We start from the raw sequence: 25,589 nt of genomic DNA, 5'->3' as shown, positions 1-25,589 counted from the left end.
CGCGCAGCGCCGGGGCCGGAAGTGCCGCGCCGGAAGCTCCGCCCCCTCCGCCTGTGTGTGTGCGTGTGTGTGTGTGTGTGTGTGTGTGTGTGTGCGCGTGTGTGTGAGTGTGTGAGTGTGTGAGGGGGGACCCGCCGCGGGACCACCCCGCGCGCCCCCGCGCATGCGCCGCGCGCCGCCGGCCGCTCGGGAATGGCGCCATGGCGGCCGCGCGTTTCCAGCCGGTGGCGTGAGGGGAGCCGCGGAAGCGGGGAATGATGGAGTCGGGGAATCGTGGATGTGGGAGGAGAACAACTCTTCCACTCCGTCCACCCAGCGCTGCCATTGTAATCCCTAAACCGCATCACGTAGCACCTCTAAACACATTGAGAGGAATGACGGGTTTGTCTTTACAAACAAGCTGTGGGTCTGCTGATAAGATGCAACTATCAGTGAGAGACACCAGAAACAATGGGATGGATTCCACTAAAAGATCAAAGAGCACCGTGAATTCCACAAAAGTTAAGAATTAAGAAGGGAATGTGCATTGGGGGTGTCTCAGGTATCAGGTGTTCCGGGCAGTCTGTACCTCTCAAGTACCTCAGCCTATGGGGAAAGAGAGAAGGGACAAGAGGCCGGGAATTAGGACAAAATGGAGGCTGCGCCCTCCAAAAATTTGAGAGACCCCAGGGCAATGCCCCATGGCCTCTCCCTTTTTTCGAATAAAGAAAAAGGACTCCTCTGTCTCCTTTTTGGACATAAACCTCTGGTGTTTGTGGATTAATTTTCCTGACAACGGTGACTCCACCACCTCCCCAGGCAGCCCCTTCTAATGTCTGGCCACCCAGACGGCGAAAGAATTTTAATATCTACTGTGAATCTCCCTTGTCTCAGCTTGCGGCCGTTTCCTCTCAGTAAGCTCACTCTTCACACAGTAGGAGAGACCCCCTCCTCACCACAAGCTCCTGGCAGGTGGTTGTGGAGAGCGATGAGGTTCCCCTTAAGCCTTCTCCAGACTAAACCCAGCTCCTCCAGCCGCTCCTCTTCGACCTTGCAGGAGCCTTTCAGGGGCCCAGAACTGGACGCAGTAGTAGAAGTGCAGCCTCACCAACCCAGAGTACATAGAATCAAAAATCTGGAAGAGAACCAATGATGGCGCTGGAAGCGCGGGCGGGATTCGAACCCGCAATAAGAACCGAACCGCCGACTGCGGGATTCGAACCGGCGGTTCTGCCTGGACTGCGCCCCGGCGGTGCCGCGCATGCGCGCTCCGGATTCGCTCCAGGCGGCGGCGCTGAGGCGCGGGAAGGGACTGAGGGGGAATCGGGACAGGGACAGGGACCGAGCCATGGAGACCGAGATTTTGGCCTGCCCAGGTCACAGCGCTGCCCTGAGGTACAGGGGTAGCGCCGCTGTGACGGCTCAGCGTGTCCCTCCGGCTTCCACAGTCCGGCAGGGCCTTGGCAGTGCCCTTGCGGGAGCTGAGCCTTCCCCTGCCTGCCTGCCCTCATGTTCTGTGGAGCAGAGCCCACCCTGGGGACGAGCCTCGCTGATTTGGCTCGGTGCTGAAGAAGGAAATAAAAGAACCCTAAGACCTGTGATTCTCAGAGTTTATGTGACTCCAGTTACGACTTGGCAGAGCCATTAAACCCAGCAAAGTGGCAGTGAGAGCTTCTCCGTGTATTTTGAGGGACAAAGGTTAGCTGGTTTCTTCTTTGTCCCTGGGCATCCACCCTCAATTTTGCCCCTTCATGGATGATTCTTCAGGTTTCTTTGCTGATGGGTTTGGGCAAGGGGCTGGACTTGGTGATCCTCACGGGTCCCTTCCAACTTGAGGTATTCCATTCTAGAAATGCAAAATCTCTTTCATGCAGGGGTTCTGTTATTGTGTGTGGAGGCAACACTTGACTGGCACAGACACATTGCAGGCAGTGCAGCTGCTTAAATTAGTATAAAACACAGCCCTCTATTAAAAATTCTACAGTCAGAGCATGGGTAACGGGAAGACAACAACTTTTATAATCGGGGAAATCACACATCTTCTCCAGCCTGTGCAGAAAACAAGGGATTCTTATTTATCCACCTCTCCCTAAGCTTTTGGGGACAGAGCGCTGGCTGCACATGGCACTTGGTGGGCCCAGCTGGTACCAGTGTCTCTGAGCGGGTTCTGACACAATCTCAGCAGGACTGTGAGGGGAACAGCCTCCCTTTTCCAGCTGGGATTGGAAAGCAGCTTTTACACAAGCACTGTCACACCCGGCCAGGTCGCAGGGTTGTCACCTCGGGTCGCCTGAAGCCGCACAGCTGTGGGGTGTCCGGCCGGCCAGGATCCTGCTCCCAGCCACGCTCTGAGGCACGGAACGCCGTGCTCCAGCCGGGAGCGGGGAAGCGGATCACGGCTCATTGATTTACTGACGTTTCCCCGTGTGCTGGCGCTTCCACGGGGATCAGGGCTGGACGCACCAGCCTTTCCCCGTGTGTTTTTGCCCCAGATCCCGGTCCCGGTGCGGGCTCATGGAAGCGGAAGCCGTAGGAACCCCCGTGAGGACCGAACCACTGCCCGCAGTGGGGAGGAGCGGGCTGCGCTGGGGGGGGGGGATGCTGGCGTGGAAGGCTCCGTGTGCACGTGCGGCCAAAGGGCCGCTCCAAGTGCGCGGGGGCTGCGGGGGGGGCGGGACGTACCAAAGGTGACCGGGGACAGTCGGTGCCTGGTCAGGGCAAGACGCCTCCGGGCCATACCAATACCCAAATGAGGGGGGGGGAACAAGCGGCCTGTACCATGAGATATAAAGGGGGTGTTGCTATAAAGGAGCCGCCTAAAGGGATGGAAGGAGCCGTTCTCCGCTGCATGGAGAGGGGGCACCTCCCACTAGAGCGGGTTGCTCAAGGTATTATCTAACCTGGCTTTGAACAATTCCAGGCTCGAGGCATTCCACAACCTATGGCAGTGCCTCGCCATGCTCACAGAAATTTTCTCCTAACACCTAACCCGTATTGTTCCTTGTCCTATCACTACAGCTCCTGACGAGGGATCCCTCTCCGGTTTCTCTGGAGACCACTCCGGACACCGCAAGGTGCTGCGAGGTCCTCACGCCGCCCTCCATTCCCGGCTCCCCCCCGCCTCGCCTCGAATGGACGCGCCCAGCGCGCTGCCCCGGGGCGGGGGCGCGTGTGGGCGGACCGTACCACTGTGCCGGCCGTGGGTGTGAGGGGCGGGCCGTACCACGGGGCCGCGGGCGGCGGGGGGGGGCGCGGCCTGTGCGCGAGGAGCCTTGTGGCGGCGCGCGGGCTCTCGGTGTCTCCGGCCGGACCGGGCCCAGCGCAGCCCCAGCCCCGTCACGGGCCCCGCCGCCCGCCCGCGACCCCGCCCGACCCCGCCCGGCCCCCGGCCCGCTCAATGCCCAGGGTGAGGGGGCAACCGGGGGGCTTCGGGAGAACGGAGGGGACCGCGGAAGGCTGGAGGCGCCGCCCCGGGAGCCGGGAAAGGGGGGGAATCCCTGGTGTTGCTTGGCGTGTTTGGAGGGGATTCCCCGCTCTGAGGGGGCCTCTCTGGTCTGGAGAGTCTCCTTAGGCCCTTTGTAGCTGGCTTTTTGTGCTCTGGGGGACAGTTTGGGGGGCCTTAGGGTTGCAGAAGGCTGAGGCGTTGATTTGGGGTGGGCTTGTGGGTCCAGGAGGCTCCCTCTGGGCTGAAAGGCTCGTTTGGAGGGGAATTTGGGGGTCCACGAGACTGTGTCTGGGTCAGGGGGCTGGTTCGTGGAGTCTTTCCTGTTCTGGAAGAAACTCCCGGCTTGTGGGGTTTGTTTGAGGGACCCTTCGGGGCTTTGAGTACGAGGAGGAGGTTTGGGGGCAGCTCGTTACCTGTGGGGTCCCTCCTGTGCTTGGGGGGCTGCTTTGGGGGTCCCCTGTGCCTGTGAGGACTCCCCAGGGGCTGCTTAGGGACTGTGGCTCTGATTTGCAGCTTTGGGGGGTCCCTTCTCCCTGCAGGGCTGGTTTGGGGGGTCCTTCCTCAGCCGTGGGATGTGGGGGCCTCAGTGCCCACCCCCAGCGTTGTGTGGGTCCCCAGAGCCCCCCTTGCACCCCTTTGTGGGGGGAAGGAAAAGCAATTCCTGTGGGATTGAAACAGCGAGGGGGCCAGGGAGGCTGCAGGAAGGTTAAATGTGGGGTTTGTACCTGGTTTTGGGGGGCATTTGGAGCAGTGTTTTGAGGGGAGGGGTGTTACTGATTCCTGTGTGGATGGGGGGGGGGACAAGTTTGATAAAAGCTGGGTTTTCTTGGGGGTGGGAAAGGGAAGCCTCGTGGTGGTCAGTAAAGGGGCGAAGGATTTTTTTTGTGTGTGTGTGTGTTCAGAGGTGGAAAACGGAGGGGACAAAGCTGGGGGGTGACATTTCTCAGGCTGGAGGGGGGCAGATGGAGCAGGAAAGGAAGGGTGTCCAGGATGTGGTGGTTTTCCTGGGCTGGGAATGGGGGCAGGGCTGCGAACGCCGGGGCCGGTTTGTCTGGATAAAGGGCTACCCTGTGGGATTTGGGGCTGGAAAAGGGGGGAGCCGATGAATTCTGGGACAAGCAATGCCTCAGGAAAAGTCCTGGCGTGGCCCAGGGTGTTGCGAGTGACCTGCGGGAAGGTCTGAGTCAGGGAGGGGCGGATTTCTTGGGAATGTCGGCTCGGGGCGTGCTTTGGGTTGAGAAGCAGCTGAGCTTTGGGATTTTGGGGCTTTGGAGCACAGGTGAGGCTGTAGGGAAGTGCTGGAAGTGGCTTCCTTCAGTCGCATGATGGTTCCTGGGTGTGATTAGTCACGATCTGCATTTTCTCCCGGGGCAGTCTGTGCTCGCTGGTTTCGGGGCGAGGAGGAGGAGGAAGAAGGCAGAAATTTGGCTTTGAAAAGCTCCTGTATAAATGGAAACTCGCCTCGAAACTCCCTGAACAAACCAGGCAGGGTCTGACTCAGAACTGCAGTTAGGATTTAAAGGAGAGGAAAAAAATTAAAAAAAAGAGAAACCCACCGGTAGCAGCAGCCAGAAAACTCTGTCTCCTTATGACTCAACACGTAGAAATACTTGGATTTAATCAACTCAGCTGGAGTTAAGGTAGGAGTGTGGATGTACAGCCAGGAATGTGGGTCTTAGGGTCTAGCTGTGAATTTTTTTTTTAAAAACACCTCATAAAACCTCAGTGAATGATTCCAGGCTGAATTCCCCACAGAGATCCATCCTCCTCTTCAACGTTGCAGTGCTCAAACCTTTCCCTGTGTCAGGGCAGAGCCCAGGGTGCTTCCCTGGCTTCTGCCTGGACTTTGCCCCGCTCTGGAATTGCGGATCTGTTACCTGGGAGGCAGAGCCGTGTGATTCATGGAAAGGCACGCTCCAGGAGGGTGACCCACAGCTGGGAAAGGAGGTCTGGAGGTGCAGGGCCAGCAGGGAACTTCCTACAAGAGAGCCAGGGCAACAGGGAATGGCTTTGCACTGACAGGGAGTGGGTTCAGAGGTTGGGGGAAGAATTCCCTGCCAGGGTGATGAGGGGTTGAGGTTTCCCAGAGAAGCTGTGGCTGCCCCATCCCTGGAAGTTCCCAAGGCCAGGCTGGAGCAATAATGGGAGGTCTCCCTGCCCATGGATGAGCTTTAATGTCCTTTCCCACCTGAACCATCCTGGGACTCCCGATGATCTTTGTAGGCTGTGTATTTTGGGAGGGGAAAACACGTTTTCAGTGAGGTTCCTGCGCTGGCACAGAGCAGCTCGGTGCTGTTGGTGCCTCTGGATTACTTTGACAGCAGGAGATTTAGAACAGCTCTGTGTAAACATTGGAAATCAGCCCCGATGCCTTGGAGCTTGCTCTTTTTTGGGGCAGGTGAGCCGAGAGCTGGAGCAGCCTGGCACGTCTTAAATAAGGATTATAAAACCCCTTTCGAGTGGCTGTGAGCCGGGTATCATCTCACGGCTCGTTTTGCTGATTGTGCAGGGCTAAACGAGTCTGAAACCTTTCCAGCTCTCAGACCTCTCCGGGTTGGCTCCACTCGGGTCACTGTTACTTGTAGCTTTTTGTTGCCCCTTGTTTCTCTCTGTGCCCTGCTAAAAAGTTCAGCTCTTTGCTCTCACGCTGAAAACCGAGCTGTGCCCCGGAGAATGGGCTGGGGCTGGGAACAATTGGGACTTTGTGGCCGGGCAGTGACATTTATCAGTCAGCCCCAGGCTCAGCTGTCAGCCTGGCTTTAACTCCTCGGCTCCAAACTGAGGCGTTTACCCAGCCGAGGTGGATGGAAACTCAAATTAGGGAGATGAGCGAGGTGCAAGTGACTCAACGCTGCAGCTTCTGTGTTTTCTGTGTGATTTTTGAAGTTGCTTTTAAGTCCTGCTCGATTCGTTAATGGGGTTTGGGTGTTGGGTTTGATATTTGGGCTGGAAGTGTGAGAATATTTAGGCTGAGCTGTTGATCAGGCAGGGCCTTGTTTTCAAAGCCCAGCTTAGACAACTCAGTGTTCTGATTTTCAGGAAAGACCTATTGATGTCACAAACTTCTGAAAGTAATTTTTGATTTCACTTGAATACAATTCCGTGGCTTAAACAGGATTGTAGCTCAATTTTTAATTTTTTTTTTTAATTTTTTTTTTTTTTCCTTAGCAGGGCCTTTTGCTTCTGACTTCAAACACTTTTAGCAACTTCAACTTCAAAACACTTTTAGCAACTTTCAACTTTTTGGGCATGGAATGCAAATATCATTCAAACAAGTCCTCTAAAAACTCAAGTGATGGGTGGGGAAGGTGTTTTTTAAAAAATAATCCGAGTGTCAGAACAGCATTTTAACAGGGAAGAGCATAAAGCACCTTCCTGGCAGAATTATGGCAGTGTCCAGCTGCTTCCCGGTGTTTCCAGGGTGATTTTCCCATCCATTCCAGCCCAACTTTGTGAGCTTTGCCTCAGGCCTGGCCTCCTCCCCCCCGAGCAGGTGACAATTGTCACCATTTCCTGACGTGTCACTTGCCACTTCTTTCACGCCGAGAGAGTTTTTTGTTGCTGCTCCTCGGGCAGATCCATATCTGCCTGCCGAGGCTTTGGTGCGAGAGGAAGCGAGTGAGTCACCCCCAGAGCCTGTCAGCGAACTGGGAGGGACTGGGAGGGAACTGGGAAGGAGCTGCAGCCGCCCGCGGGGGTGGACAGGGTGGAACAGTGACATTTTTGGACCTCACCCCTCTCCGGGCACGTGTCAGTCTGAGCAAGCTTCCTTCAGAGAGGGTTTCCAAGGAGTTCATCCAAACCCGTTTCGTTCCAGGGTTTTTCTCCGTGATCCAGGAGAGGATATTTTAGAAAAGATCTTTTTTAGGTTCTGGCTGATTTGTGGTTTAAGTTTGAGGGCTCGTTTTGGAGGTCTCTCACTTCTTTCGCTTGGAAAATGTTGCAGACTAAACATTTTGGCAGGGTAGGGACAGAGAGGGGTCACTCAGGAAGGGGAAGTTAAACCTGGCATGGGCAGAGTGGCAGGAAAAGCCAAAATCCTGATGGCAGCATGGAAATTTGCTGGGATCCACTTGTGGTGCTGACTTCACGTGTGGAAATGAGGGGATTTTATGGAAGAGGAAAATCCAGCAGCTCATGAGTTCAGCCTGGATTCTCCCTTAGAGGAAGAAAATGATTTGGGATTGCTCGAGGCCTTCCCAAGGATCCTTTTCATTCTGAGTAACAAATTAGCAGGGAGTGCTGTGCATCCTGTGCCCTGGGGCATTGGAAAGGGGATCCCGGTGACCTTTCCAGGGGGATCCGTGTTTTGCAATCCCTGGAAGCTGCAGCTGTTCCGAGCTGTTCTCACTCCCTCTCTCTCCGTGGAGCTCAGTTTTGGAGGAGCTGGTGGAACTGGGAACTCCTCACGGTGTCATTCCTTGTTTTTCCTTTACCCTGGGCTCAGTCCAGAGCTGCTGGCTCTGCTGGAATCTCTGATTCAGGAGCTGGTGCCACAGCAGCCCCTGGAACTGGAGATTGTGGGGGTGCTGGATTTCACTCCCAGCCATCTCCAGGCCCTGTCAAGCCAGGAATTCATTTCCCTGATCCCTCCTGATTTCTTTCTGCTGGTTAATGACCTTTCCATAGGCTTGCAGCTTATTTTTGACCATTTGAGAAGAAATTAACCTTTCAAATTTGCTTCAGATCAGGCTGTGAGTGAGGAGAGCCCGATCCTGGTGGCATCTGTGTGTGTGTTCAGCTAAAACTACCCAAAATCCCTCCCACCTGCACAGATAACATCTGGATTGACTGGGTAACATCTGGATCGATCACCATTCCCTGATAACACCACCAGGAGCTGCCTCCCAGGCACACCCTTGCAGCTCCAGGAATGTTTATTCCCAGCTGTTTGTCCTGCTGGGTCTCTGCTTTTCCTCCCTGGATGCTTCTGCTCCCTTTTGCAGCCCAACCTTTTCATTTTTTGGTTTCTTTCCATGCCTTATCTCACTTTCTGACTAGAAAATCTGAAGCTTAATTGGCTGAAAAAGGATTCCTTGTTTCCTGCTGCCCACAGACCTGGTTACAATTTATTCTCACCGGTTCTCCTGGGGTTTTGAAGAGCAAATTTACTTGGTAACACAGGGAGAGAGAATTTATAAAATATTTACCTGGAAAAATCGGAATTTGTAGACAAGAAATTTTAATTTTCTTAATTAAAAGCCTGATTTTACTTTTTCAACTTGATATCTCTCAGTAACCCAAACTTTTAAAATTAACCTTGTGTGCTACATCAACTCCTTATCCTGCTGGAAATAACTTTTTTCAAGCTTAAATACAGTGCTTTACATTTTTAATCACTCCAGAGCTAGGAGCTAATTAAATGCTTCAGGAATATTCCTTTGGGAAGAGGAGCTGGTGTCATTCCTATTTTTCAGAGGAGCTGGTTTTGCCACTCTCAGGACACGTGGAAATGAAATATTCCACTTCTTAATCGCTTGGTAAATTGTTTGTACAAGTGCCTTTTAAAATAATTGGGGTGAAATTCCCTCTTTGATTTGAAGAGTATCCAAAATGACCCTGATTTGATACAACTTCCAGGGTAAAAATAGCTCTGGATCTGGAGGCTCTTCCAACCAAAATCTGGTGCTGGAAAGAAAATCTAGGAATGGAGATTTTTCTTTTTCCTCATTTTACCATTAAATTATTTATAAAAACATTTTTTATTATCCTTAATTAAGTTCTAATTGGGCTTTCACCTCTTAATTTTCTATGATCTGTGAGAGAGTGAATTGATAAATGTAAGGATTGAGTCTGAAGTGTTTAGAGGGGACTCTTCCATCCTGTGGTTAAAATATTCCAGGATTCATGATGGAAATTTGTATTTCAGTCACTCAGAGCAGAAGCTGCGTCAAGGTCGGGGGAGGTGATTGAAAACAGCTTTTCCCTTGCCTCTGGCAAGCTAATTAATATCATTTTTGGCACTGAAAGCTGTACTTTAAGGGAATAATTGCTGTTCTTTGGGTGATTTCTGACTCGATGGCAGTGAAAAAGGTAATTTTGTGGTGCTTAATTTGCCTATTTGAAAGCGAGGGTCTCATTAAACACCGGGCACTCCACGAGTTTGGGATGGGAGCTCCATGGGAGTGTGTTTTTTCCCTAATAATTATCCTCACTCGAGTGTGCCACCTTGACCTTTCCACTCCAGCTGCAGGTTTGTGACTTCTGCCTTCAGGCTGGGATTTTACCCATCTGATTTCAACCTTTTTTTTTTCCCCTCCTCAAAAAAAGGAAACATCAGCAGCGATTTCTTGGCTTGGTTATTTTTAAAAGCTTTGAAAAAACGTGTTGATAATTTAAATATTTCAGTCCTGATTTGAGGTAGTTTGGGATAACTCCCATTTTCATGCTCCTAAATTTCATGGCTTCGCTCCATTCTTTATTGCTGAAATTTTGTATTTTGAGTTTTGGCTCTTCAAACTGAAAGCTGTGGCTTCCTTTAAAGCCCAGGCCTGTAAATAGAGATAAGGCTGTGAGTAACACAAAATTATTATGGTTATAACTGGAATAATTGAGAATAACTAAAAGTTATTGCTGCTAAATGACCATTTGGCCATCACTTTGATAGATTTCTGGGGGATATTTGGAGTTGGGTGAAATTTATCTGCTAGCAAGAGCTCAAATACATGAAAAATTGATTATATTATATTATTTTATTTATTATACTCTTACTTCTGCTCCTGCTGCTGGTTTTGTTCAGAAAATAGAGCCACAGCAGTGCTATTTTTTATATATTTGGGATTAATCCAAGCAGGTGGGGCTGTGCCCATGACATTTCCAAGTGTGTGCTTGGCTTTGTGCTGTTTTCTGTTATTCCAGGACACCTCTCTGGGGAAGGGAACACAGAATTCCTTGTTCTTGGTGGCTCTGTGAGCAGGAATTACCCCAAATCCAGAGAAAATTCACCATATTTATGATTGGGGCTATCAGAACTTTGATTTATTTGGTGTTTTTTTCAGTGTTTGTCTTAAATTGAGTTTCTCTGTGGGAGTTCAGTGATGGGCACAGCATCCATCAACGCTTTTCCCGCTGTTTTTCCCTGTTCCAGGTGTTCTGTTGGAGGATACTTGGCACATTTATGGCGATTCTGAGCGTCAGGGCAGACTTCTGCCAGGCCCAGCACAGCACCCTGGCTGCCAAGTGAGCTCAGGGGGCTCCCCACGTGTGTGCGTGCCACAATTCCCCTTTTTGGCCTTCAAGACTCCGGGAACGCGGCTCAAATTTATGGGATATCTCCTGCCCCCTTGGAAGCAGATTCCTGTCACTGACTCTGGCAGAACTCAGCGCCAGGAAAACCAAGTGGAGACAAAGCCCTGCCCTTACTCCTCACCAGTGCCTCGATGTAGAACAGGCTGCCTAGCCTCACGTGCAGTGGGAATTTCGGGAGTCTGAAGGATAACACCCCGCCAGCAATTGAGGATTCTGAAGCAAACCTGCTTTTTGGAGGAGCAAAACCCCTGAGGAACAAACCCATCAAAGCAAGCTCTGATCAATCCCAGGCATATTAGTGGTCTTTTTGATGTTTTCTGCTGTGAAGTGTTTCCAAGGTCATTGATTTTTATTTTTTCCCCCCCTTTTTATTTTGATTTTTCTTTCTTTTTTTTTTCTTTCTTTTTTTTTTTCTTTCTTTTTTTTTTCTTTCATTTTTTCTCTTTTTTTTTTTCTTTTTTTCTTTCTTTCTTTATTTTTTCTTTCTTTTTTTTTTTCTTTATTTTTTCTTTCTTTTTTTTTCCTTTTTTTTTTTTTTTTTTTATCTTTGTCCCCCTCACACATTTTCTTGGCCATTATGAACCGTCCAGCCCCTGTGGAAATTACTTATGAGAATCTACGTTTCCTGATCACTCACAACCCAACCAATGCAACCCTCAGCAAGTTCATTGAGGTAAGGAGTTAAAAAAAAAAATTCCCAAATTCCTCAAAATTCCTGTGCAGGAATTTGCTGGCCAGTCCTTCCTCACCTCTGGTGCTCTTTGCCTGTTACCTGAAATTTAAGGGGTATTTTTGTCTTTATTTTTCACATTCTTTTCACAGTATGAGAATCCCTGATAGGTTTTTTTTCTGAATTCCTGCATTTCTTGGTTTGGATGAACTTCAGTTTCGGGATACAAACACCCCCCTACCCCTTGCCATCAAGGGACAATGGGTCCAAAAAACTTCCCTAATTCCTCAAAATTCCTGTCCAGGAGTTTGTTGCCCAATCCTTCCTCACCTCTTTGCCTGTTACCTGAAATTTCAGGGTTTGTTTTGTCTTTATTATCCACCTTCTCCTCACAGTATGAGAATTCACTTGTTTTTTTTTTTCCTGAATTCCTGCATTTCTTGGCATGGACGAGCTTCAGTTTTTGGGATACAAACACACCCTGCCCCTCGCTGTCATGGCATCCTGGGACAAGATAATAGGTTCAAACAGAAAAATGGGAAATTTAGGTTAAAAATACAGGCAGTTCCTCCCTGTGAGGGGCTGGGATGGATTTCCCAGAGAAGCTGTGGCTGCCTCTGGATCCCTGGAAGTGTCCAAGGCCAGGCTGGTGTCCTTAACCAGAGGAGTGGGCTTTGAGTTCCCTTCCCACCCAAACCATTCCATGGTTCTGGTGTTCTTTGGAATATTTTGTGACTCTAAATGTTCTTTTTTCATTAAGTAATGCACTGTTTTTAATAAATCAACCATTGCTCAGCTGCTGCTTTTTAAGAGGCAGTTAAGGATTGGAACTGAGCTTTCTCCTCCCTCAGAAAATGAAATACAAGACTCAAAGTCAAGTTTTAAGTTTACAGGATGAGTTATCTCACTCCTGTGTCCATCCCAGAGCTGTCAGGGATTTCAGGTGCCAGAACTGATCCATGAAAAGTGGCGTCTGCTGGGCCACCTTGTGTCTGACACAGCAACATCTTAAATGCAGCAAAATTCAATTTTCTGGGTGAGTGGCAGATGGGCTCAGCAGAGGAGCAGCAGCAGCACAGTGGATTTCACATCTTTGTGCCCTTCTGGCTTCTCTCAAGAGGGTTTTTATCTGCTGTGTGCAGCTTTTTGTCGTTCCAGAGGGATCCTGTCACCTCACACTGGTGTCTGAGTGTCCCCTCGCGTGGATCTGCTCAGATATCACTGCTCCATTTTCCCTCACAGCCACATCCTTTTGTTTTTATTTCCCCCCCATTTATTGAGAATTTTCTCCCTTTCTCAGGACTCTCTCTGCAATAGATATTCCTGCTGACTGTGAGGTACAGCCCCAAACAGCAGAGGAAATGCTGGTTTCTATTTTTTTATATATTTGGGATTAATCCAAGCAGGTGGGGCTGTGCCCATGACATTTCCAAGTGTGTGCTTGGCTTTGAGCTGTTTTCTGTTATTCCAGGACACCTCTCTGGGGAAGGGAACACAGAATTCCTTGTTCTTGGTGGCTCTGTGAGCAGGAATTACCCCAAATCCAGAGAAAATTCACCATATTTATGATTTGGGCTATCAGGACTTTGATTTATTTGGTGTTTTTTTCAGTGTTTGTCTTAAATTGAGTTTCTCTGTGGGAGTTCAGTGATGGGAGCAGCATCCATCAACGCTTTTCCCGCTGTTTTTCCCTGCTTCCAGGTGTTCTGTTGGAGGATACTTGCCACATTTATGGTGATTCTGAGCCCAGGGCAGAGCTTAGAGTGAACTGGAGCAGCTTTTGTTTGATCCACTGATTCTTTATCTGGCACCGAGTGCTACTTATAGTGCATTACCAGGAAGCTGGAGCACGATGGGGTGTGTGTTCTGTTCCTCCCTGCTTCCAAATGTCAACACTGGCTGAAGCAAACAGTCCCAGGCTTCTATTTAAAGAGGAGAAGAAGCTGCATGGAGGATATAAGCAGCTATTTTAACTTTATTCCTATAATTGCAATTTTTTTTTCCTCCTCAGAAACGTTTCTCATTTGTCTTGTTGCTTGTAACTTTTCCTCACGAATTTTATCCCTTGCTCCTTCCTTGGGCAGTCACCTTGGTGCCGTGAAACTGGAAAATGTTGAGTTTTATAGGTGATAAAAAGAGATTTGTCATTCATCGGTGCTCAGGTGTTTTCCTTTCTCTTCAAGGAGCTGAAGAAGTACGGGGTGACAACCTTGGTGCGAGTTTGTGATGCCACTTATGATCAAGCTCCAATCGAGAAAGAGGGAATCCAAGTTCTAGTGAGTTGCCTTTAAAACTGGCTAAAAATGTGAAATTTTTGTGTCTAGAAGTTGTGGGGATCTCTTCATACTTGGGGCTTGTCCAGCTTGGCCAAAAGTCAATTTAGCACCAGGTAAAGGTGGGTTTGAGAAACTAATTTTTTGAATTTTTTTTGGCGTGGTTTTGGATTTGTTGAGATATTTTGTTTGCTTTTTAGTGATTATTTTGGTAATATGTGGTGCTCAGCCCTGTGGTTGTAGCCTGGTTTGGTCCTTGTCTCTGGCCCACAGCGTTTTTTGGTTTTGCTGTTGTTTTTTACAGGATATGGATAAAATTCCCTTGTTGTGACAGAAAGTGCCACTTTTGAGCCTGTAGGTGACACATTGCCACAAATTTCTGTGGAATGGCTGTGGCAGGAGAGAATCCTGGAATGTTTTGGGTTGGAAGGGACCTTAAAGCTCCTCCATGCCATGGACAGGGACACTTCCACTCTCCCAGATTGCTCCAACCTGGCCTTGGACACTCCTGGGACAGCCACAGCTTCTCTGGGAAATCCATCCCAACCCTTCCCCACCCTCAGAGGGAAGAATTCCTCCCAAAATCCCATCCAGCCCTGCCCTCCTGACCTCTGAGTGGAGCTTCCCAGTTGAGCAGGTGGAATTCCTGCCCTGCTTGCTCACGGCTGCCGTTGTGCAATGGTGTCTGACTGTTTCAGGGAGGTTTTTTTAAGAGGTGTGTGCTCACCCCGAGCTTCCAGGCAGTGTTTTTCCAGGCAATACTTGGGAATTATTAGAATGTGCCTGATACAATCAGTTTATTTTGCTGGGATGAGTAACACCCCAGTGTTGTGAGGGCAGGAATTACACCTCAGCCTTCCTGCAGCTCTCCTGATTTTCGTGGCTCTGCTGTTGGAAAACTCCTGCAGTTTTCCATGAGGAGAAAAAAAATTTTATCCTGGCATGTCAGTGAAAATTCCACATCCAGGTCACTCAGGTTCCTTGGCTTCCAGCCCTGCAGAGCTTTTATTCCAGTTCCAGGCAGCCACGTGGGCCTCGGTGTTGTTGGAAAAGTCCCTCCTTGCAGGGCTGCCCTCTGGAATTGCGTTTTTCCTCCTTCCAGAGCTGGGATTTGGACACACCTCTCCCCTGGACACTCCTCAGGCTGCCAGAGGCTGGAAGGATTAAATTTGTGCTCTGGAATCCCTCTGAGCCCCGAGTTAAGCTGGGGCTTGGGAGAGAATTCCTGTGCCAGAGGGGAGATTCTTCCCAGGGCATATTCCCAGCTGGGATGGAATTCCCACCTTTTCCAGGCCCTGGGGCTGCTGCAAGAGCTGGGCAGTGCTCTGGAGCCCGTGTTTCTAAAATAATTCATGCTTTTGGTTCTCTGGAAGCTTTAAAACCTCAATTTTGAACCGAAAGCTGCTCTTTGAGGAAGCTTTGCTAAAAAAAAAACTGGAAATGGGGTTTCCTGCAGCTCTGCCTTGGTGTGGAACCTCTCACTTTGAGCAGAATTTCCTGTTTGAGATTTGTCCTCAGCCTGAAAAGCCTCAGGACACTGCTCCAGGAGGGGGATAAATCCAGCTCTTCTTCCCTGTGAATTCCTGCTTTTTTTCCAGGCAGAGTCCTGTTGCTGCTCTGAAATGGGATTGAGTTACCCCTGGCTGAGAAAATAACACCTCACTATTTAAAGCTAATATTTGCCTGTAAAAAAAAAATAACATTTGAGATTAAAAACACAGCCTGGGGGGAGATCAGTGCCTCTTTTAGCAATATGTAATGTCTATTTTAGCACTGCTGAGGTCAAAAATGTGGTGAAACCCCTGAAAATGGGAGTGTTTTGGCAAACCTGGTCATGGGTCATGGCAGCTCCAGAGCTTTTTTTATTTTCCAGAGTGAGAAAATAAGGAATGAGCCGTTCCCTAGGTGCTGGAATACTATTCCCTGCACGTGTTTGTCAGCAGGGATGGGATTCAGGAGCTGGAGATGGATTTAATTCCAGTTCAGGAACACAAATGTGACGTCAGGAAAAGCAGGAGGGGTTTTATTCCTGAGAGGATTTTTTGCGCTTTTCGGCAGCCTGAGGAGCTGTGGTGGCTTTGTTCATCTTCAGGATCCAAGGGATATTTTCTTGTTCTCCTTCTCTCACTCCTTGATTTATTGGATCAGATTTTTTTACCCTCTGTGCCCCCCAAGAGCATGGAGAATGCCACAGGCAGGTGGGAATTCCTTGCTGTGGGATTTCAGGGTGGAAGTGGAAGCTGTGGGCTCACCCTGCTCAGATCCAGGCAGCTTTGGGAGTTCCTAATTTCAGTATTTTTGGAGAAAAAGTTCTTTATCACCTCAAAATTCTATCACTTCTTCACCACCTGCTCGTTGCCATTCCAAAAAAAGGGAGAAGAGGATAAATCCCTTTCCTTTCCTGCCTCTCCCCCTTTGTACAATCCTGGTTATTTATCACAGTTTTCATTGTGCAGAATTTGCTTTTGTGTCCTGTCCAACAGGAATCCAGATGTGGCAGAATTCAGAATAAGGGAAAAAAAAAATCCTTGAAAACTTTGCTGCCTTTCCAGAATTAATCTTGTTCCTGTGTTCTGTCAGTGCTGGGATGCTCTGGGATCAGCTGGGATTGATTCAGGCCAGCCCAGAAGTTGTGTGAATATGAAGGAAAAGCTTTAATTTCAATTAAACACAGAAATCCTCTTTTAAAAGCCACATCCTGCAGTCTGTACCTCTCTTCCTGGGACAGGGGGGTGCCACAGACCTAAAATAACCCAGTGGGATTGAGTGGAAAATCCCATAAAAACCTTTTATTACAAAGAACAGATTTTGATTCGTGATCCTGTGGCCTTTTCCTTCTCTGTGCTGTCCCAGATATTTTTCATTTTCCAAGCACTTTTACAAAGGACTCTGCACTCTTCAGGCTGGGTGAATTAATCCCATATAAAATTATTTCAGTGTTTTTGAGGTTTTATTGGTCTCAGGCTCAGCTCCCACCTTGCAGCACATTTCTGAGCTGTGTTTGCTGTTCAGGAAGTGTTGAAGTGCATCTCAAAATGAGAGCTCTGGTGGTTTTCAGCTGTTCCTGTGTGCTGCTTTGGGGTTTCAGAGGATATTACTTCATCAGAACCAGTTCTTAAAGTGCTCCAGGAAAGGCCTTTTTGTGCCTGATGAGGGGAGAGGGCTCTTTTTAAAGCAATTTCTTTCCATTTTCAGAGTTTGTGGAATAATGCAGGACTCTGCCTTGAGTTTTGCGGCTAAAATACATCACAATCATCTAAAGAAAATTGCTAAATAACTCTACAAAATACTATTTTTTTCCCCCTTTACATCCTTTTTCCAGCACTCCCCACATCCAAGAAAATTATAAATTGTGAGATGTTGTGCTTGGGCCTGAAAGGCAAGATGTGGAGCACAAATTCCAGGAGAGCTGTGTGTCCTCAAGAAAAATGAAATATGGGAAGCTGCTTCCTTGGCATTTTTGATTATTGATATTAAATGTGGCCTGGATTTAATGGTGATGCCCCTTCAGCAGCAACATATGTGACTTTTTGCCATTATTTGAGCACCTTTCTGCTGGTTTTTGTTTTCATTTTGAAATTAGAAACACCCAGGTGATTGGTAACTCCCTGAATTCCTGGCTATTATAATAATATATTATAATATATTTATTATCTATATATATATATAATATCAATATCTATCTATATATTATTATATTATAATAATAAGCAATAAGGATAGTAATAATAGGAATTCAGGGAGTTACCAATCACCTGGGTGTTTCTAATTTCAAAATGAAAACAAAAACCAGCAGAAAGGTGCTCAAATAATGGCAAAAAGTCACATATGTTGCTGCTGAAGGGGCATCACCATTAAATTGATATATATATATTATATATTATATATATTATAGTAATAAGTATATATATTATATATATTATATATATTATATATATTATATATATTATATATATTATATATATTATATATATATAATAGTAGTAATAAGTATATATGTACTATATATTATATATATTATATATATAATAGTAATAATAAGTATATATGCAATATATTATATATATAATATCAAATAATAATATCAATATATTATAATTATATTGTAATAATAGGAAGAGCTGCTCCGTTGGAATTTGGAATTTTTGGGAACAGCTCCATCTCCTCAGAGCCTGAATCACAAATAAGATTTTAAAAGGATGCCACAGCCACCAGCAGAACTCTGAGAGTTCTTCTCTCTCCTGTGTTTATTTGAAAATGCCTATTGATTTTCACATCTTTTTTTAATAAAATGGGATTTCAAGGGCAGGGATTTTTCTAAAAAACCCTTTATTGCAGAGGAGTTCACATGGGGCTTCACTGCAAAGTGCAATTAAATGGTTGTTAAACATTTAATGTTGCATTATATCGACCTGCAAACTCCTGTGCCACCTGAGAAAGAAAAAAAAAAAACCCAGAACTGTGTTTATTATGCTTTTATTTTATTTTTTTACTAAATCCAGCGTTTTTCTCTCGCTGCTGGAGGCTGTGGATTTCATAGAATTTTTTCCTCCCCAGGACTGGCCGTTTGATGATGGAGCACCACCCCCAAGTCAGATCGTGGAGGACTGGCTGAACCTTTTGAAAACCAAATTTCGGGAGGAGCCTGGATGCTGCGTGGCTGTTCACTGTGTGGCAGGATTGGGAAGGTCAGAGCCCTGCTCCCCTGCCTTTAAACTGGATTGAAATTTCATTTCATTTGTCAGGAAGGTGTTGAACAAACCCCAGTTTCTCTGTTTTCTCCCAAATCATTTAAACCAAGAACCTGAAATTTGTGTCATGAAAGCAGCGGGGTACTTAAAAATGTAAGCACAATATAAGCAATAAATATAAAATAAATAGAAGAAAAAAAAATATATAAATAAATAAAAAATAATAAAAATAAAATATAACACATATATAACAATAAAATAAAAATAAACTACATAAATAAAATAAAAAATATTAAAAATAAAATATAACATATATAACAATAAAATAAAATAAAAATAAATATATATATAAATAAAATAATAAAAATAACAAAAGTAAAGTACAACATAAATATATAACAATAAAAAGAAAAATAAATAAAATATAAAAATAAAATATAAAAATAAAATATAAAATAAAATATAAAATAAAATATAAAATAAAATATAACAATATAAGCAGTACAGCTTAAAAATATCGAGTAATTTCATAATTAAACAAAAATCTTGGAGAAATGGCTCAGGACACTTGAGTCAGTCATGAATTCATTAATTTAAAAGTATTGTGAATTCATTAATTTAAAAGTGCTGTGAAATCACTAATTTAAAGGTGTTGTGAATTGATCAGTTAAAAAATATTATGAATTCATTAATTTAAAAATATTCTTTGTGCTAAAACAATAAACCTTTCTGTGCTACTTCACACAAATATAATACATTTTTGTAGTAGTTTTTTTTTTATAAATTTCCTTTTGTCTTCCACTGATTAAACTATTTGTGGAAATGAAAAAAAAAGGCCATTTAGGAGCACTGCTTTAATTACTTTTCTTCCTCTCAAGTGGCTCCAGTTTGGAGAAGTCAGCCTGGAGGTTCTTCCTCACAACTTCCAGCTTTGGAAAAATAAAAAAAATGCTGCAATTCCCAAATGGAATCCCTGGATGTTGTGATTATCTTGTGGGCTTGGAAAATAAATGGAATTTAGGTGTTAATATTGTTCCAGTTGCCATGGGATGTTAATATTTAAGGAAAACAAAGATTAAAGAGTGTGGATGCATCAATTGTTAAATTTCCACCTCTGGAAGAAGAGAGAGGAGGAGATGAGGAGCCAGAGGGAGAAATGGCCAATATTTCCTGGCACAGGAGCCATTTACATTTGTTTTTCCATTTGGGCTCTTATTTTTATCCAAGGAACATCTTCAGGACTTCCCCACGTGTGGCTTGGGTGGTTCTCTAGAAAAGAAATTATTCTATATTGGAAAAAAAAATAAATATAGAATTATTCTATATTTTTCTTTTAGAAATATTTCTTTATTTTTCTCTACTTTTCTCTATTTTTCTCTATTTTTAGAATATTTCTTTTAGAAAATATTCTATATTATTTTATTCTATATTTTATTCCATATTATCCCAGTGACCTTTGGAGTTTCAAATTCACTCTTGGAGAGTCAATAATTGTTTTTATGCAGGTGCCGGGTGATGGTGGGAGTTATTCTTCCTGAATTTTCTTATTTTATCCACAGGGATTATCCAATTCCTGGCACCTCTTTAATCTTTCTTTACACCCTTAGAGATGCCTGTTGCACTGTGGGCTGGAGAAAAATGAATGTATTCTGGTATTCCTGCTTGTTAAAAACCCATTTTTTTACCCTTAACTCACTTCCAAAATGAAGATCCCAAAGCAGAAAAATTCTACTTATCCCTGTTCCTTTACAGAATTACTTAAATAAAAATATATAAATATCTATAAAGCCATAGCTCTGTGTCTGCACAGCTCAATCCACACCCAAGAGCGTTCAAGAGATGTTAAAAACCAGAAAATTAGGTTAAAGTGAGATAAAAAAAACCCATAAAAATCCAGAATTATTATTATACCCCAACCACTAAAGAGCTGCTATTGATTTTTATTTCCTTTGGAAGCGGAATCCCTCACAAAAAAGTCATTTTACATCGGGCAGAACACCTTTCTGTAGGCAAAGAAAAAAACCCTTCAAGCTGCTTGTTTGGAAGAGGAATTTGATGAATTTTGAAGGATTCAATTTATTATTTCTGTGGATCTTCCTTAAATATTGATTTTTTCCTGCAGGGCTCCCGTTCTGGTTGCACTCGCTCTCATTGAATGTGGAATGAAGTATGAGGATGCAGTTCAGTTTATAAGGCAGTAAGTAAAAATTAACTTATTTTTTAACTTTAATTCCTGTGGTTTTTGACCGGCCTGAGCCTGTTAAGGAAGAGATTTGGTGTTTTTTCTAAGAGTTTTATCCTAAAATAAATAATATCTCATTAAAATCTGGGTTTAAATGTGAAAAAAAGGCTCAAAAATTCTGATTTTTGTGAGGTGAAAAGGTCTGGGCCAGGACTGTAATTATGGCTCGTCATTAATAAGGATTAACAGGTGATATCTCTTTAAATGTGGGTATAAATGAGAAGAAAAAGCTCAAATATTTTTAATTTTGTGAGGTAAAAGTGTCAAGGATGGGGCTGTAAAAGTTGCTGCTAGCTAATGAGGATTAACAGGTGATCACTCCTAAAAAATCTGGAGTTATATTTTAAGAAAAGCCTCAAATATTCTGATTTTGTGAGGTAAAAATGTCTAGGCCGGGACTACAAAAATTGCTGTTAATTAATGAGGATTAATAAGCGATTTCTCTATTCTCTATTCTCTATTCTGGGTTTAAATGTGAAGCAAAGCCTCAAAAATTTTGATTTTTGTGAGGTAAAAGTTGCTGCTAATTAATAAGGATTAACAGGTGATCACTCTTAAAAAATCTGGGGTTATATGTAAAACAAAGCATCAAATATTTTGATTTTTGTGAGGCAAAAATGCCAAGGATGGGGCTGTCAAAATTGCGCTAATTAATGAGGATTATCAGGTGATCACTCCTAAAAAATTTGGGGTTATATCTTAAGAAAAGCCTCAAATATTTTGATTTTTGTGAGGTAAAAGTTGCTGCTAACTAATGAGGATTAACAGGTGATCTCTCTCCTCAAAAATCTGGCTTTAAATGTAAAGCAAAGCCTCAAATATTTTGAATTTTGTGAGGTAAAAGTGCCAAGGATGGGACTGTAAAAATTGTGCAAATTAATGAGGATTAACAGGTGATCACTCCTAAAAAATCTGGAGTTATGTGTTAAGAAAAGCCTCAAATATTCTGATTTTTGTGAGGTAAAAATGTCTAGGCCGGGACTACAAAAATTGCTGTTAATTAATGAGGATTAATAAGCAATTTCTCTATTCAAAATCTGGCTTTAAATGTAAAGCAAAGCCTCAAAAATTTTGATTTTTGTGAGGTAAAAGTTGCTGCTAACTAATGAGGATTAACTCCTAAAAAATCTGGGTTTATATCTTAAGAAAAACCTCAAATATTTTGATTTTTGTGAGGTAAAAATGCCAAAGATGGGGCTGTAAAAATTGTGCTAATTAATGAGGATTATCAGGTGATCTCTCTCCTTAAAAATCTGGGGTTAAATCTTAAGAAAAGCCTCAAATATTTTGATTTTTGTGAGGTAAAAGTGTCAAGGATGGGGCTTTAAAAACTGCACTAATTAATAAGGATTAATAAGTGATTTTTCTATTCAAAATCTGGCTTTAAATGTAAAGCAAAGCCTCAAATATTCTGATTTTTGTGAGGTAAAAGTGTCAAGGACCCGCCTATAAAAATTACTTTAAATTAATAAAAGTTAAATCCTGCTGAGGCTGAGCCAACAAATAGAGGAGCTCAGCACTCCCAGGGGAATTTTGGGGAGCAAAATCTCTGGAATAATAAATCCAGTGACAACTCCCCTGGAAATGAAGCTCAGCAGGTGAGATTTGTGTGGAGGGAACTTTGCCACAAAGCAATTCCAGCTTTTTGTAGCTTCCCAGGGTTTCCAGTTATCCTTGGATTGCTGGAAAAAAACAGATTTTCCTGCCTTTTTTTGAAATTCTTTTTTTTTTTATTTTTGTGGGCCCCTTTTATCTCTTTGTCTTTTGGTGACCTTGATATCTCCCACTCCACAAAATAAAAAAACACCCAATATTTGATTGGAATATTTCCCTGAAATATTATGCTTTATCCTTCCACGGGACACAAATTCCCGCCAAAATTCTGCTTTTTAACGCTTAAAAACTCATTAAAACACCAATTAATCTGCCTGAAGCGAGCAAAACGCTGCTTTTGCCATTGATATCCACCTTCCTTGTGTCTTTTTTTAGGAAAAGGAGGGGAGCTTTCAATTCCAAACAGCTGCTTTATCTGGAGAAATACCGGCCCAAGATGCGATTACGCTTCAAAGATGCCAACGGTCACTGCTGTGTTCAATAAATAAACACACACAAATCACAAAGTTATCTCAAAAGGAAGGCAGAAGTGAGCAGGGGGCTCTTCTGTGGACTCTTGGCACCTGGAAATGTGAATCTGGAATGGAAAAAAAAAAAAGAAAAAAAAAAGTCATCAAATTAGTGGTGGAGTCAGCGTTCCTCAACCTCTGTCCTTAAAAAAGCAAAATTAAATAAAAGGGTGATGATGATTGAGAGATAAAAAACCCAAAATTAAAAAATATATAATAATAATAATAATAAAAAACCCAATTAAGAGAAACATTTCAGTGAAGGATTGTTTTCTCCTTAAAGCTGCAAGGAGAAAAGCAGTTTCTGAAACCTTCTGTATTTTTAACTTTTTAAGAAAAGAAATAAAGTCAACTTTATGTCTAAGGAAAAGCAGCAGAGCATTGCCTTGTGCAGAAAGGATTTTCTGGAGGTGAGGGAAGCACCCCCAGCCAGGGATATCAGTTCCTTTTTTAAATCTTTAAAAAAAAAAGGGAATTTTTAACCTGGCAGGGACAGGAGGAGGAGCTGGCTGGGAACAGCCTGACATCCCTAAACCCCTTTTTGGGCACATCCCAGGGATTGGGGGACGTTTTCCATGGAATTCTGACTCCTGGGGGGCTTGGACAGGAACCTCAATGCTGGAACCCTCTGGTGAATCTGTTTTTGGGAGTGTGAGTGATTCTCTGCGTGTGTCAGTCTGATTTTTCCTAAAGAGTTTGGCTGAAACGTTAATTTTAGACAGAAAATCCATCCTGGCACACAAGACTGATACTCCAAAGTGTCCTGAGTGAGCAAGGGGCGATTCAGACAAGGATTTAAAATTAATTTCTCTGTCACAAAGCTGGAAAAGGCTTTATTTTTTTTTTATTTTTTATTTTTTTTTCTGCTGTCCACATTCCCTGCCTTGCTGAGCACAAGAAATTGGGATTTTGGGGGAGGGCCTCACTTGGTATGAGAGGGAATTTTCTCTGCTAAACCTCTGATTGCCTTCTTCTTTTTTATTTGTTTTTTTGGGATGGAGAATCTTTAATCCCACCCCAAAATCCAGGCACCCTTCATCAGCAAACCCAAAAAACTTGGATTTTCTGGGGCTGCCAGTGAACAAATCAAGAGATTTTTAGGAGAAATTTTGGCCAGGCTGCTTCTACCAAACACTTCTGCAGTGCCCTGCCAGAGGGGTGACATTGTGCACCTTCTCCTGGATATTTTTCCATGATATCCATTATTTTTTCCACGTTATCCAGCCTTGGGAGGGTTTGGAACCCCTGCAGGAGCCTTTAGAGAACACAGGGAAGGAATTTTAGGAATCCCAAGCCTCGGGAGAGATTTTATAATCTAATTTAACTAGAAAATGTTGGTACTTGTCAAGCCCCTGGGGCGTGTCCCTGCCTCCAGCTGTGTGTGCTTGTGCTGAATTCCCTCCTCCCTCTGGAATATTCCCGAGTTTTTCCATGGATCAAGGAGAGCTGGAAGTGTTTGTGGGGTGGATGCTGCCCCACGGGAGGGGCTGGTGATGCTCTGAGTGGTGCTGAAATCCCCCCAATTCACCTTTGCCTTCCCCTCCCACGCTCAGAGCCTGCTGAGCAAATAAAAACAGATCTTTCTGCAAAGAAAAACTGATTTTTTTTTTTAGCCAAAGGTATCAAATTTTTAAACCAATTGGACAAATTCAGATTGGAGGGGAAGGTGCTAAACTGGATGAAAAACCCCAATTCCTCCTTGAAGAACGATAAACCAAATTTTAAACGCTCCGTGTATAACTTGGCATTCTTCCCCCTGCTCCCCTAAATCCCCCTCTTGATTTATAATGTCCTAATTATCGTATCCAGCCTTAATATGAGGGGGAAAACAGTGGAAAAATGTGGATTTTCACGGTGTCCCCATCAGCTGGGGGGTGTCACTGTGCCCCCCCGTGTCCCACAGGCACAACTCCTGTCTCAGCACTTGAATGTGGTGCAATAAAGTTCTTGCAGTAAAAAAAAAATATCTCTTTTTCCTCTGCCTCTTGATGCATTTATTGCAGCTCATTAATGGTAAATAATCACCTTTAATTGAGTTTCATTATCTCCAATAGTTTGTGCTGGGTAAAGCTGTTTTTAACAGGGAAATAGGAATGATTCTCTCCCTTTATCTCTTTAAAAAATTAAAAATAAAGGTGTAAACTTACCTTGAAACAACCCCAAACAACAGCTCTGACCTTTCCCAAGAGCTGTTGCCAAAACTTTTCTGGACAAGGCTTGACCTGGCAGCACCTGAATGGGGATGATTGTTTTGAGGTGAAAATTGAGGAATTTTGGGCTCCTGAATATCAATATTTCCTCCCTCCTTAGCTCTGCAATGCTGTTGATCTCTTTTAATTCATTTAAATCATTCCAGGTGGGTTTTTTTTTTCCTGGATTTTTCACAGACTTTGATTTGTTTAATTTATTTAAATTGATTTCAGGTGCTTTTTTTTTCCCCCTGGGTTTTCACAGATAACGATCAGCTTTGCTCTGCTGCCATCACAGAAATCTCCTCCTTGCACTTGGGTGTTGTATTTCCAACATTTATCAGATTTTTCCCACTCCCAGAACAGTTTTTAATCCCTGTTGGCTGCCAGAGAATAAAAAACCCTTGGGAGGTGAGACTGGAAATTCCAGCTCCTCTTTTAATTTTGTTTTATTTTTTTGTTGTTTTTTAACACCAAACCCTTTTGTTTTTCCAAATGTCTGGGGTTTTTTTATTAAAAGTGAAATGTCCTGCTAATTAAAGGCTATTTAGGAGAAAAATTAGCAGCCCCTTAATTGGAGCTGAGATATTCCTTTGTAATTGGAGTCACTTTTTTTCTTCTGGATCATTTTTTTCCCACCTAAATCCAGGCAGCTGCAGCTGCTGGTGCTGGAATTGGAGATAAAACTTTAATTTATATCATTTCAAATGCTGTTTTTGCAGCAATTAA

General features: G+C 44.3%; 1 protein-coding gene across 4 annotated transcripts; it reads left to right on the top strand.

The window, feature by feature from the left end:
- Nucleotides 1-10,849: 10,849 nt before the first annotated feature.
- PTP4A2 (protein tyrosine phosphatase 4A2) lies at nt 10,850-24,635 on the top strand. Of its 4 annotated transcripts, XM_023941256.2 has the most exons (6): nt 10,850-11,010; nt 11,263-11,345; nt 13,526-13,618; nt 18,173-18,303; nt 20,429-20,503; nt 22,538-24,635. In XM_023941256.2, exons 1-6 carry the CDS (start codon nt 10,983-10,985, stop codon nt 22,644-22,646), a joined length of 519 nt encoding a protein of 172 aa, XP_023797024.1. In that variant the 5' UTR covers nt 10,850-10,982; the 3' UTR covers nt 22,647-24,635. The 4 variants fall into 4 exon arrangements, with proteins under 4 accessions (XP_023797024.1, XP_023797027.1, XP_023797029.1 ...); XM_023941259.2 differs by lacking the exon at nt 13,526-13,618; XM_023941258.2 differs by lacking the exon at nt 10,850-11,010 and having other exon boundaries at nt 11,137-11,345.
- The last annotated feature ends 954 nt before the right edge of the window (nt 24,636-25,589 follow it).

The sequence above is a fragment of the Cyanistes caeruleus genome, chromosome 26 (genome assembly GCF_971803275.1).
Source record: "Cyanistes caeruleus chromosome 26, bCyaCae1.hap1.1, whole genome shotgun sequence".
NCBI classification, from domain to species: domain Eukaryota; kingdom Metazoa; phylum Chordata; class Aves; order Passeriformes; family Paridae; genus Cyanistes; species Cyanistes caeruleus.
The sequence above is the reverse complement of the archived record's forward strand: the minus strand, read 5'-3'. Positions and strand labels throughout refer to the sequence as shown.

Excerpts from the sequence above, each read along its gene's own strand:
- PTP4A2 (XM_023941256.2), top strand. The coding sequence starts at position 10,983 with ATGTTTTCTGCTGTGAAGTGTTTCCAAG. Across the intron at positions 11,011-11,262 it reads TGCTGTGAAGTGTTTCCAAG|CCCCTGTGGAAATTACTTAT; the intron begins GTCATTGATTTT and ends TGAACCGTCCAG. Across the intron at positions 13,619-18,172 it reads AAGAGGGAATCCAAGTTCTA|GACTGGCCGTTTGATGATGG; the intron begins GTGAGTTGCCTT and ends TTTCCTCCCCAG.